The sequence below is a fragment of the Strix uralensis genome, chromosome 2, assembly GCF_047716275.1.
Source record: "Strix uralensis isolate ZFMK-TIS-50842 chromosome 2, bStrUra1, whole genome shotgun sequence".
Lineage (NCBI taxonomy): Eukaryota > Metazoa > Chordata > Aves > Strigiformes > Strigidae > Strix > Strix uralensis.
The window spans coordinates 79,396,594-79,410,098 of record NC_133973.1 but is presented as its reverse complement, the minus strand read 5'-3'; the positions used below and the strand labels follow the sequence as shown (position 1 = coordinate 79,410,098).

Genomic DNA, 13,505 nt, shown 5'->3' with positions numbered 1-13,505 from the left:
GTATAAACAGATGCAGAAGTCAGGTAGTCACAAGGAGGAGCAGCAACAGACTGGCAAAAGTTTCTCACCCTGTCTGCATAAGGGAAACTGCGGATGTTATCCAAAGACATTCTCATTTCCCTGCATTTGCTTTGTACTCCTGTTTATTGCACATCAAACACATTTACATATCCAGGGATGAAATGGAAATGATTGATGCAAAGGAGGTATTTTTGTTAATTGCTGTTGCTCTGAGTCATGCCTGACTGGGACTGCTGGAGATGGGTGAGGAAAGACAGAACTATTATTAGAGGTATAAATAATTGTCAAGAGCAACTTTTAAACCCATCTGTTACCACATATCAACATCCAAAATTATCCAAAGAAGGGAGGGGCAGCAATACAAGGACTAAGCCAATGCCATGTCTCTGTCGATGTGGATGCTGGCAACTGCCTCTGAATCTTTGACCTTTTTTTTTTCATTTCTGCTCCCTCAGAGCTTCAGTCACAACCCTATCAGTCCCTGCTGGATGTTGCAACAACAGTGTCTTGCGCTCAGAGCTGATGGGTGTTTGAGAGTTGGGCTGCTTTATCTGCACAACACTAGTGAAATGTGTCCACTTTTTGTCCTGTTATTTGGAAAGCAATTTTTAATGTGCTCTCATACATGAGAAGTAGAGCCAAGATAAGATGAACATCCAATCTGAGAAGGGAAGGCTGTGCTTGAAGTGCTTAAAGACAGTGCTTTTCAGAGTGGAACTATACTGCAGAGCACACAGGAGGATTTCTGGTATTTCCTGCTCTGCAGGAATAGAAGAGAGATTTTAGAAATATCTGTCTATGAATGGTTGTGTGATCCTTGGGTTCACTGTTGATGTGGGCTGTGTAAGCAACTGAAGTGGATGAAAACAGCTGAAGTGCAGTTTGGTCATGTGTGAGCAGCAGCCAGAGACCCCAAGCTCCAAATTATTTTGGAAATATCACCCTTCAGAGTATCATCTGATGCTAACACAAATCATGGCTTCCAATGCAAGTGATAATGAAATCCATGGCACTCCCTAGTTTATATCCTTCCACCTGTAACCCTTCTGCTGTGAAATAATTCTTGAAACAGCTCTTTCCGTTAGATAGTAGTTCAAGAAATGACCCTGCAGCAGAACATAGTCTGTAGTTTGGCCTCATAACCTTATTCCAGCAAATACATTGTAGATCCTGTAGGTGGAGAACTCAGAATGAATAAGGAGAAAGCATTCAGCCCTGTTTCCTTTTGCTTTATCTGCTCTGGGGAATATATCTGCATTTTTAGGAATATGGGGGGGGAATACCTATTTTTATGACAAACCTGAGGTTTATGGAGAATTTATGAGGAATCTTTAGTAGCAGAAAATGGGCAATATCTGAAAAAGAAAGGTTATTGTCTTGGAGATTGTTACCAATTTTGAGATTTTTCATTTAACTGGAGTTAGCTCTTGTATGAGATGGCCCTCATAAAGTGTTGGTTTATTCACAAGGTAACTTGTCTTCAGCAAGCTTGCCCCTTCTCTAGGCTCAAGAAAGAGTACTGAGATCAGACTTTTCTTAAGAAATCTTAAGACTCATGATTTATTAATGTATTGTTTGCAGTCAGATGAGTCATGCAAACTCGCAAGTCTATTTTTGTACCAGACTGTGTGTTAATTTTAGTAATGAATCTTCTGCTGGTTATTCTAGCTGACAGAAACCATAAGTATTTTGGTTTTGCTTTGTCTTTATGATATCACCCTGTAATTCAGGTGAGTTGTTATTGAATAAAACATTTCTCAGTAAAAAACCTCAATCTGTGAAAGCCTGCTTGAAGCATACTCCATTGCCGTTCATTTCAGATTTCCATAAATAGATGTACAAACTGAATTCAATAGCTAAAAGATGAACTGACAATGTGAGTTCTGCAGTTATTTGCTCTATTTCAAATCAATATTTCTTGGTGTCTTTTTTGTATTCGTGACTGATGAGGTTGAATAATGATAATCTTTATATCAACAAATGCTTTTGTACTACACAATTATAACTAATTTCAGTCAAGCACTTGTCTAAAATTAAGTCATATGAATTGATTTTGGGTCTCTCATTATCTTTGCTCCAACCCGTTTAATAATAGTGTTCTTCTTAAGTAGGTGGCTCATGCCAGTCTTCCACATGGTGTTATTTTTAGCGCTTGCAGCATCCACATGAAATTGCTTGTGCTTCTCTTATATTCTGACCGAGCGCTATATGGATTATCATCTTGTGCATCTTGTGAGACATGCATGTCTCAGTTCGGAAGAGAAGTGGCAAGATTATATAAATCTCCTTTCCCACTGCTTCTGATATGACTGAGGACAGCATTTCAAAGTAGAGGGGAGTACACTCCAGTTAATTGGCTTCTACATGAAGTAACTACCACTGAACAGCTGATAGGTCAAAGTAATCCCATTTCTCTGATAGCTGCTTATTTTCTTTCATCTCTCTTTCTCCCAATTTACATTGTATTTTATTCACAGTATTTATGAAGCTTTAAACTTTTTACTGTCTCTGAGTAGTCATTTAAAGTGCCTACATTACACTGGAAAAAGTGAAGGGGGTGGTGGCGGTGACTGGTAATCATTTTATTGGAGAGTAAAGAAGTGAAATCCACTGAATCTTAAAACTGTGTTTAATGATATGTTTCAGGAACTTCTATTACATCACAATGCTGAGGGATCCAGTGTCACGGTACTTGAGTGAATGGAAGCATGTCCAGAGGGGTGCAACGTGGAAAACTTCCCTTCATATGTGCGATGGAAGAAGCCCAACACCAGATGAACTGCCTACCTGTTACGAAGGAGATGACTGGTCTGGAGTCAGTTTACAGGAATTCATGGACTGTAGCTACAACTTGGCCAACAACCGTCAGGTGCGCATGCTGGCAGACCTCAGCCTGGTGGGATGCTACAACTTGACTTTTATGAATGAGAGTGAAAGAAATATGATTCTTCTCCAAAGCGCCAAGAACAATCTGAAAAATATGGCCTTCTTCGGACTCACAGAATTTCAGAGGAAAACGCAGTATCTCTTTGAGAGGACATTCAACCTGAAATTCATTTCCCCATTCACCCAATTCAATGTTACACGGGCCTCCAATGTGGACATTGGTGAGGATGTGCGGCAACGGATAGAGGAGCTGAATTTCTTGGATGTGCAGCTGTATGAATATGCAAGGGACCTGTTCCTACAGCGCTTCCAGTACTCCAAGCAAGAGGAACATCAGAAGAACCGGTTAAAGAGGAGAGAGGAGCGGCGGCTGCTGCGGGAGCAGAGAGCTCACCAGTGGCCAAGGGAAGAGGCAGCAGAAGTAGCTGTTACTGAAGATTATAATAGTCAGGTTGCAAGGTGGTGATGTTCCTTCATCTTGACTAACTGATGAGAGCATCAGAGAGTTTGTGCAATTTGACTACCTGGGAATTAGCCAAGGAAGGCCTACTGCTTTGGTAAAGGAGACCCCATCTAACAACTACCCCTCCTGCTCTCAGTTTTTCCTGGTTTCTGCCAGTGAGGAGAATGTATTTTTTTCTCAATAGGCATTGATTAGTGTTATTAAATCGCAGTAGAATAGATTCCTGTCCAAAAAGACTTCCTTCAAAGCCCTAAGCTATGAGGATGGGTTGAAGAGTGATCTATATCCTTTGCGTTAACAAATGTACCCTATACAACCTGAGCTACCAAAACTTGTGCAAACACGAATGAAAAATCGGGAAAAAAACCCTGGTTTGGTTCCTCTGTGGCATGAGAGCTGGTTTACTTCATACTGTCCTTTGCAACTGTAGTGCATAGCTTTCTAGTGAATGAAATGGAGGAAAGCGCATTGCCCTTCAAACTTCTACGTGCTGTGTTTTGATTAAGGGAAGAATTTCTTGAGGTGATTAAAAAAGACTTAGGAAATGTAGCTTTGGAGCATCGCTTGTTCTGTTCTACTAGCCAGCAATCAGAGGTGATTTATAAGTGAAGTGATGAAGGGGTAAGCTTATTTCTCTGCAGATGTTGAGAGTACTGAACCCAGACAGGTAGCAGCCATCCTTCTGAGTGCGTGTGGCAAAGGGAAAGCCTTGAGAAATGAGGTCCACGCGGCAGCTGGGCACATGTCGTGGAGATTATCTGGCTGGAGGCAATGAAATCAGCTTTCACATTCACAAAAAGGTGAAGAGGGGCCAAGTAAACTATGGGGAAGAGGAAAGAGAGCAGAAAAAGCTTAAATATTAGTGTGACATTTTCCAGATTTGCTGTAAAAGCCTGGAGATATATTTCTGTGAAGGTAGGCAGGTTTATGATATTGTCTGTTAAAATACATTGATGCCAAGTGAATACAATTTGAATTGGTTTTCTCTCTAACTACAGTAGTGTCTAGAAAAAAAATCAGCTTTCATTTTTATAGGATACATAATGGATATGTGGAAAGCCTTGATATTTATTATTCTGTATGAAGATTCTTTGTAAATTTATTGTTTTCATGATGAGAGATCTGTATCTGTTTTTCTTCCTTGTCTAGAAAAAGATTCAATTCTTCCTCCACATATTACATTCTTGTGGCTAAACTGCATCTATTTATTCCAAGATTTTATGTTGTTCCATTCGTAATAGTGAAATTTTAAAAAGAGGGTCCTGTGCACCATAGATCTTTTGAGAGAGTTTTTTTCCTTCTTCTAGCATAAATGTAAAGCATTAGGAGGAAATTTCTCTAAGTGCCTCAACGTGGCTGCTAAATCGAGATGCTGAAAGTATATTATTGCATGCATGAATGGCTTTTACCTTACAGATTTGCTAATTAGAAATACCGGAGTACCTGATGTGGATGCACATTTTCAAAATTCAAGGTTTTTATCCCGTTGGTAAAAAAAAAATAATGTGTTACAGAAAAAAAAGAGGCTGAATTTGAAAATTTGTCCCTTCATTTCCAAGTCTTTTTTTATTTAGTGCATGCTGTATCTTCTTTTCTTCCGACAATGCTATGCTACTTATCTATGCACAATATCAAAAATATGTTTTAATGATCCTGTTGAGAGTTAATGCATACAATAATACATTAAACGTGGAATATCATAACGGCTATTAAGAAGAGAAGAGGGCTACCAGGATGATGCCTCATTATCAATGTAGTTTATTAGCAATATGCTGCTTTATGCCTGATTGTCAATGTGCTACTTTTGGGGTGAGTAGCGGTGGTTTTTGGTCCCTAATACCTGTTCGACTGGTAGATCATTTGCATCTCCTCCCACCTCCAAGTTCAGTCATGGAAAACGCAAGACTGCAAATTGTTATTCTTCTGCCTGAGCATGGGATGTCTGCCTTAGAGAAGAGTGAGGAGCTCTCTAGATGCCCCGAATAGTACTGCTTGGATCCCCATCACCTGGAAGAGACGCTCAGACACCTCACTCGTATATGGACACCTGCCTTCAGAGATTTAAATTGAAATGTTTACAGCCTAGGACTGAAGCTTGCTCTGGGTGTACTGGCTGCAGGACAGCAAGGCCATGAAGAGCTAAGTCTGATCATTATTTTTGCACCTTTAGCACAGTGCAGGTAATTCACAGTGCTCTGACGTCTTACCCACTGGCACTGGGGTTTCAGGCTGGGCTGGCCCTGGCCCTGCAGAGGGAAGGAACTTTCTGGCTGGTGATGCAGGGATGATGGGGAGCTGTTGCATCTCCCGATTCCTGGGCCCATTGCTGCATCTTGCTGCAGACCCCGCAACAAGAGAAGGGAAGGATGCCTTTGGCACCTGATATGTCCAGGATTTGCAGGTGTGCTCCTTGTTTCCATGAGCACAGGAGGCTAGGGGTGCTGGGGGGACCCTGAAGGCCCCCCCAGCAGAGGCACAGACAAGGTGGGCAGTGGTGTGGGGTGTGTGGTAGAGGCAGGGCTGGCAGGCAGGGCATGGGGCTTGGCAAGAGGCAGGGCTGCACAGGAGAGAAGCCAGCCGCGTGGGAGGGAGGATGCAAGGCCAAATTCACATTAAGGAGAAAGATAAGCAAGGAAGTAGAATCAGTCCCAGACCATCTTTTGTTGTAAAGGATCCCTTCTTTTTCCTCCTAAGCACAAAAAAGGGGTCTTCTTCCTCATGTCCCTGCCGCTTTCCCCAGAGGGCCACCTCTCTGTGCCGCTCACTGCAATGGGGCACTCGTTTTTCATTTAGAAAATGTAGTTTTATCTTTTCGGGGGAGAGGAGACAGAGCTCAGGAAAGGTTCCCTGGAGCCTCACCAGTGATGGTAAGTATCAGTTTCAGCTGTCTAAGCACACCAACCATTCTCCAGACTCTTCCTTCTGCCTGACACAAAACAAAGCCTAATGAGGAAAGCAGCAGTCTTTGGGCAGTTTACATTAGCTTTAATAGTTTGACAATACCTTAATGCCATGCCTAACCTTTTCCTCAGTCATCTCCCAGGAGACAAGATTAGGGTCCTGAAGAGCTGTTAATGTGCTGTAGCATCTATGTTATAGGGATTTGCCTTAAGGCTTGGGATTTAGTTAAAAATGAAGTTGGTTTGTTGGTTGGTTTTTTTTTCCTTGGAGCCCATATAGATAACCCTGGTTGTGAAGGAGTAGTTTCAGGGGGGCAGCCAGCAGCTGGGATCTTGTCCAGACCCCTGGGGACTGAAGGACCCAGCACCTCCTTCCCCAGCTCCAGCAGTAGATCCAGCAAACTCACTGTCCCAACAATACCGTTTTTCTTAGCAGAACTTCCTGGCACATGACAAATAAAGCAGTTCGGAAATACTTTCAGGCTGACTTCTAAGACACAGGCTTGCAGCTTTTCTCATCCTGGGCACTGCGCCCAAAATGTAACGCAAAAGCAAAATAAAGGCCCTGGTTCATATCTCTGTTATCCCAGGTTCTCTGACAGCACGGACTTCACTGTAATTACACTGGCTCGTATAAGATCAGAGCACAGCGTGTTTCTTTCAAAACCTTCATAAGCAACAATGCTATAGGATTTCTGTCCATCTTCCTGGCATTATTTTGTTGCTTAAACAAGGCAGTTTGACTTCTGCTACTGTGGTGCTGAAATAGATCTCATTCTTTTGTAATGGAGATGTACTTGCTAATCTCCCCCATCACATCCTCAGCACTAGCTGCCTTTTCCAGTAATACTTCACTGTAGGCTTGGAGCAGACAGAGAAACATGCTGTGTCATTAAAACTTGTTCCTGGTAGTTCAATGTCTAGTCCAAGAACACAGCCTATTGCCTACGGGCCATACTTTATTAAGAAATGAAAATTTGTCCCCTCTTCCCCACTCATCAGTGCTAATAAAAAGCTTTTTCACCATGGGGAAAGAAAAAAATCACCGTTTCTGATGTTAGGTGTTCTTTACTGCAGTTGTGTTAATGAGGCTGCGATTCTGCCCAGTATACGTAGTTATTTGCAGTTCACTAAAAACAGAAGTACAGAACAAAAAAGTGGTGGAAGTCAGATTCAGAGCCAAACTTCTTAACTGCAGCATATCCATTCAACCAAACCAAATGGCAGGTCACATCACCTTTGCATCTGGAGATATTTTAGATTTGATGTCCACTGCTAAACTGGGAGGTTTCTCAAACTGCTCTTCCTGTTAACACATGCTTCCTTCTGCACTAGTGTTTTCTTGTTTCTCACCCACAGTCTTCTATCAGTTATGAGCACAGGTGTTATAAAACTTATGTCACTGACACTTTTTTTCCCCTCTGTTGCTGTTCCTCTGATATATGTGGAATTATTCCTTTTTGGTCTGAGATAAGGAATATCTTCTTTCCAGCCTGGTGGAGACTATCCTGTACAAGATGAACAATCACAATAAAATCATTCTGCTGGAGCAGATTGCTGTACCTCCCTATATGTGGCAGAAGCATACTTGGAAAATGTACCCAGTTTGCACTGAAACACTTCTTTCAGTTTGGTTCTTATAATAATTTCATTGTTGATATTTTGTGGAAGGAAATGGGTTCCATAGCCTACAACATCCTTGGCTTTCTTCTTGGCCATATCACTAGCTCTGTGATTTCAAATAAATGTTGAAAGTGAAGAACATAAAAATCAAGAGTTCCCATCAGTTGCCATATTTGAGATATGAAAGGGTAAATTAATAGGCTGTAAATTACTTTATTCTTTAGGAATTTTCCTTCTGTTTATGTGCAATAATGTGTGTGAACTCTGCTACTAAGAGATTGTATTGTGAGTAACCATATCTACTTTTATTCCTATTTACAAGATAGTTTGTAGACCTAGGGATTTTCATTGATGTAAAGCACAATTTAATGAATTATTTAATGTGTTTAACCATTGTGATGTCAAAAGCAATTGTTTTCCTATATTTATTTGTTGGTGGTTTTCTGTAAAATGATGTTCATTAAGAAATCTGTTAAAAATGAAGAAGTTTTGTTGGATATTGTTGGGTCCATGAATTACTTATGAGCAACAAATAAACATTGTTTGCGTTTTTGAAACACTAAAGGTTCCATCTTATCTACATAGCTATAAAAAATGATTACAAATACTTGTTGGACCAGTTTCAAGCATTAGTAAAGATCCACCATGACCATAATTATGTTTTTTTAACAAAATGTACATGGAGAAAAATCATGTGGATATAACTTACTATTTAATTACGTTGGGGCCCAATACTAAATCTTTTGATTCCAATTGACTTTGATAGACTTTATCTCAGATTGAATTAAGACAGGAGAGCCAAGACTTGAATAGTCACCAGCACTACTTCAAGTGACCCCAGTGTCAGAATTACCATACTTGGACTGAATTAAGACTTAAGTATGCAAATAATGGTAATGAATTCATTAGACTTCATTTCTATTCCAGCAGCACTGAGGACCAGTCCAAACTGTCGGGATAATCTCATAAGCTCCTGTGGGGAAGGATGAGAAGCTGCAGTCTGTTGCCTCACTGTTAGCATCATATGTGTGTCCTTATATCTTCTGAGGGTGCGTGGACCTTGGGAGGAGCTGATTGCATGTTCAGCCATACTATTTCATGTAAGTGTGTGAATACAGTGAACTAGGACTGGGATGGGAGTATGGAGAAGTACGTACAGACTTAAGTAAGGAGGAAACACTGACCTCTCTTTTACAGAGTAACTGAAGCCCTTTATTAGATCTGGTCCTTCCAAGAGTAGTCCAGGTCCCTGTTTGATGACTATTTTATCAGATCAAAACTTTTTCACATTTCTCAGTTTTCCCAACAACAAGCTTTTCAGACATGCCACATCCCTGGAGATGAGTCTGGTTAAAAGAGAAGGCCATACTGCGGCAATTTAGGATATAATGACCATGACCAACCCCTTTTTGATCAAAGTCAACTGACCTCTACTAAATGCCGTGGAAAGCTATATTAATGGTAAGAAAAAAAAAAAATAGTCTGCATGAGAAATTTTTCTTGGGACACAAAAAGCCAACATTAAATGAAGGTAGCAGAAGAAAGGAAGATCTCAAAAGTTCTGGTTAGTTTTGTTTTCTTAATTGTTCTTCACAGCACCTTAGACTCACTGTTTTAAAAGCACCATTGTAAGCAGGGGCTGTTTGAGCCTATAGTAATCAGTACCTCTCTAGAATTTATTTTCATATTAGTCTCCCATTTTTTCATTTATCTAGCCCCATTCACTTGAACACTGAATTCATCTGTACTGCTGGTTTCCTCTTGAAGTCTTCACATACGAAGACCTTGCTCTGTATGTTAGGAAGTGGTTTTACTGTATAGAGCTTGATGATGGTGATGAAAGGGTCGAGTGTTTATGGGTAAGAATCAGGGGAAAAGCCAACAAGGCAGATATCATGGTTGGAGTCTGTTACAGACCACCCAACCAGGATGAAGAGGCAGATGAAATATTCTAGAAGCATGTGGGAGAAGTCTCTCAATTGCTATCCCCTGTTCTTGTGGGGGACTTCAACTTACCAGATATCTGCTGGAAATACAATACAGCAGAGAGGAAACAGTCTAGGAAGTTTCTGGAGTGTGTGAAAGAAAACTCCTGACAACTGGTGAGGGAGCCAACTAGGGAAGGCACCCCACTGGACCTGTTGTTTGCAAACAGAGGACTTGTGGGTGATGTGATGGTTGGAGGCCGTCTTGGGCATAGCGATCATGAAATGGTAGTGTTTTTGATTCTTGGAGAAGGAGAGGGGTCAGCAGGACTGCTACCTTGGACTTCCAGAGAGCAGACTTTGGCCTGTTTAGGAGCCTGGTTAATGTAGTCCTTTAGGAGGCAGTCCTGAAGGGCAGAGGAGTCCAGAAGGGCTGGACATGCTTCAAGAAGGAAATCTTAAAGGTGCAAGAGCAGGCCATCCCTATGAAAGATGAGCCAGTGGGGAAGAAGACTGACCTGTCTGAACAGAGAGATTTGGCTGGAACTCAGGAAAAAAAAAAGGAGTTTATGACCTTTGGAAGAAGGGGCAGGTAAATCAGGAGGACTGAAGGGATGTCTTGAGGTTATGCAAGTAGAAAATTAGAAGGGCCAAATCCCAGCTAGAACTTAATCTGGCTACTGCCATAAAAGACAGTAAAAAATGTTTCTATAAATACATTAGCAACAAAAGGAGGGCTAAGGAGAATCTCCATCCTTTACTGGATGCAGGCAGAAACATAGTGACAAAGGCTGAGGAAAAGGCTGAGGTACTCAATGCCTTCTTTGACTCAGTCTTTAATAGTAAAACCAATTGTTCTCCAGGTACCCACCCCCCTGAGCTGGATGACGGGGATGGGGAGTACAATGAAGCCCCCATAACCCAAGGGGAAATAGTTAGTGACCTGCTACACCACTTAGACACACACAAGTCTATGGAGCAGGATGGGATCCACCCAAGGGTACTGAGGGAGCTGGCAGAAGTGCTCACCAAGCCACTTTCCATCATTTATCAGCAGTCCTGGCTAACCGGGGATGTCCCAGTTGACTGGGTGAGGTCCATCCACAAGAAGGGCTGGAAGAAGGATCCGGGGGACTACAGGCCTGTCAGCCTGAGCTTGGTGCTGAGGAATGTTATGAAACAGATCATCCTGAGTGCCATCTGTATTGGGTTTGTGTGGTGGGGTTTGGTAGTGGGGGAAGGGGCTACAGGGGTGGTTCCTGTGAGAAGCTTCTGGAAGCTCCCCCGGCTTCAAGTCAGACCCACCTCAGGCCAAGGCCAAGCCCATCAGCGATGGTGGCTGCGCCTCTGTGATAACATATTTAAGAAGGGGAACCTGGAGAGGAGGAGTTGTGAGGGAAATACCTCTGCAAACACTGAGGTCAGCTGAAGAAAGGATGAGGAGGGAGGGGGAGGTGCGCCGGAGTGGAGACTCCCCTGCAGCCCGTGGTGAGAGGTCAGGCTGTGCCCCTGCAGCCCATAGAGGTCCATGGTGGAGCAGATACCCACCTGCAGCCCGTGGAGGACCCCACGCCGGAGCAGGTGACTGTGCCTGAAGAAGGCTGTGACTCTGAGGGAAGCCCCCGCTGGAGCAGTCTGTTGCTGGGAGGACTGCAGCCCACGGGAGGGACCCACGCTGGAGCAGTTCGCAGCCCATGGGAAGGACTCACATTAGAGAATTCATAGAGGACTGTCTCCCATGGGAGGGACCTCATGCTGGGTCAGGGGAAGAGTGTGAGGAGTCCTCCCCCTGAAGAGGAAGGAGCAGCAGAACCAACAGGTGATGAACTGACCACAGTCCGTATCCCCTGCCCCCCTGCACCGCTTGGGGGGAGGAGGTAGAGAAATCAGGAGCAAAACTGAGCCCAGGAAGAAGGGAAGGGTGGGGGAAGGTGTCCCTGGAGGGATTTAAAAGACTTAAAAGTGTAGATGTGGCACTTAGGGACACGATTTAGTGGTGGACTTAGCAGTGTTAGGTTTACAGTTGGACTCAATGATCTTAAGGTTCTTTTCCAACCTAAATGATTCTGTGATTCTATGATTCAATGATTCTATATATGTGGTGTATATGCATCTGGACTCTTATATTGGAGAGCCTTATGATCAGGTTAATAATCATGAAGAACTAGGTACTATACATATGCCTTGCAATGGGACTGTGTTAGATAACCTTTTGTAGCCCTTTCCAGTGCTATTAATGAAATCCCCACTGCAAGGTTCTGTTCTCATGCCACCTGTGTTAGGGTATAACATTTTGGGAAAGCAAAAGGATCGGAGGACTTTGTAATATCCAGATTTCTCTAGATTGTGGTGGTAGTATCTCATTGCTTGCTTGATTACTGCTGTAAAACAAGCTTAGTTCCTGTGAGACAGATGCCACCATCTGGAAACTCATACTGTTGTTTGAAACCAAACCCCCAGAAGCTGATGGCTGAGTGGGCATGAAGGCTGGATCCTGACACTGAAGGCCAGATGGCGTGGGCAGTTCATATTACTGGGGAGCAATCAGGCTGCTAAACAGAATATTTTATGGTGCCCTGAGGTTGCCCACCTGACCTTCAGCTGTGGCTCCAGAAGGGTGCAGATCTCAGAATAGATGCTTTGTCATATGTGTAAACCCTGTGTAGATGTCTCAGATACCTGCAGATCTCCAAACAACAGTCTCTCTCCTGAAGACTTATGGTTAGGAACATAAATAGCTCTCACAGTGTTTGTAGCATTTGAGGGCATCACTTGAGACAATCTGCAAGCTGAGAGTTCATCATCATCACCAGTTGTGAGCACAAAATTAAATGCAATGTAGGGCAGTGTGAGTGATGGAGGAGCAAAATGAATGTTGTTACATTTCTGGGTCCTGCAGTGTGGTGAAATCAGTTATGAAGCAGGGACAGAAAGATGGTAAATGAAATAAATATCTGTGTTGCTGTTAAATATTACTGTCTAGCAAAAGGAGAAATGCATTTTGCCACCAGAAGACAGATAATTTTTTTCCACATACATGGTCATTTATGTCAATGACCAGCTGGAGTGCATGGAGCTCCACCTGAGGATGGATGAGGAGCTGATTGAGAGCTTATGGTTCAGGATTAAAGGGAGGGCAGGGACAGATGATGTTATAGTGGGGTCCACTATAGACCGCCCAACCAGGAAGAGTGAACAGATGAGGCCCTCTATAGACAGATGGGAGCAGCCTCACATTCACAAGCCCTGGTCTTCATCAGGGACTTCAGCCACCCTGGTATCTGTTGGAGGAACAACACAGCAGGCATAAGCAATCCAGAAGGTTCCTGATGATAACTTCCTTCTCCAAGTGACAGAGGAGCCAATGAGGAGAGGTGCTATGCTGGACCTTTTCTCACCAACAAGGAGGATCTGGTGAGGAATGTGAAGCTCAAGGGCAGCCTTGGCTGCAGTGACCATGAAATGGTGGAGTACAAGATCCTTAAGGATGCAAGGAGAGCACACAGCAAGCTCCCTACCCTGGACTTCAGGAGAGCAGACTTTGGCCTCCTCAGGGATCTGCTTGGCAGAGTAGCATGGGATAAAGCCCTGGAGGGAAGAGAGGCCCAAGAAAGCTGGTTAATATTCAGGGATCACCTTCTCCAAGCTCAGGAACGATGCATCTCGACAAAGAGGAAGTCAGGTAAA

The 13,505-nt window shown here is 43.0% G+C and overlaps 1 protein-coding gene across 1 annotated transcript in view; it reads left to right on the top strand.

Annotated features, from left to right (window-relative positions):
- Positions 1-8,455, top strand: part of HS6ST3 (heparan sulfate 6-O-sulfotransferase 3) — a 324,818-nt gene extending 316,363 nt beyond the window's left edge. Inside the window, exon 2 of the mRNA XM_074859406.1 lies at positions 2,668-8,455. Within this exon, the coding sequence (XP_074715507.1) occupies positions 2,668-3,373 (706 nt within the window). The 3' untranslated portion in view covers positions 3,374-8,455. The remainder of the gene's footprint in view (positions 1-2,667) is intronic.
- The last annotated feature ends 5,050 nt before the right edge of the window (positions 8,456-13,505 follow it).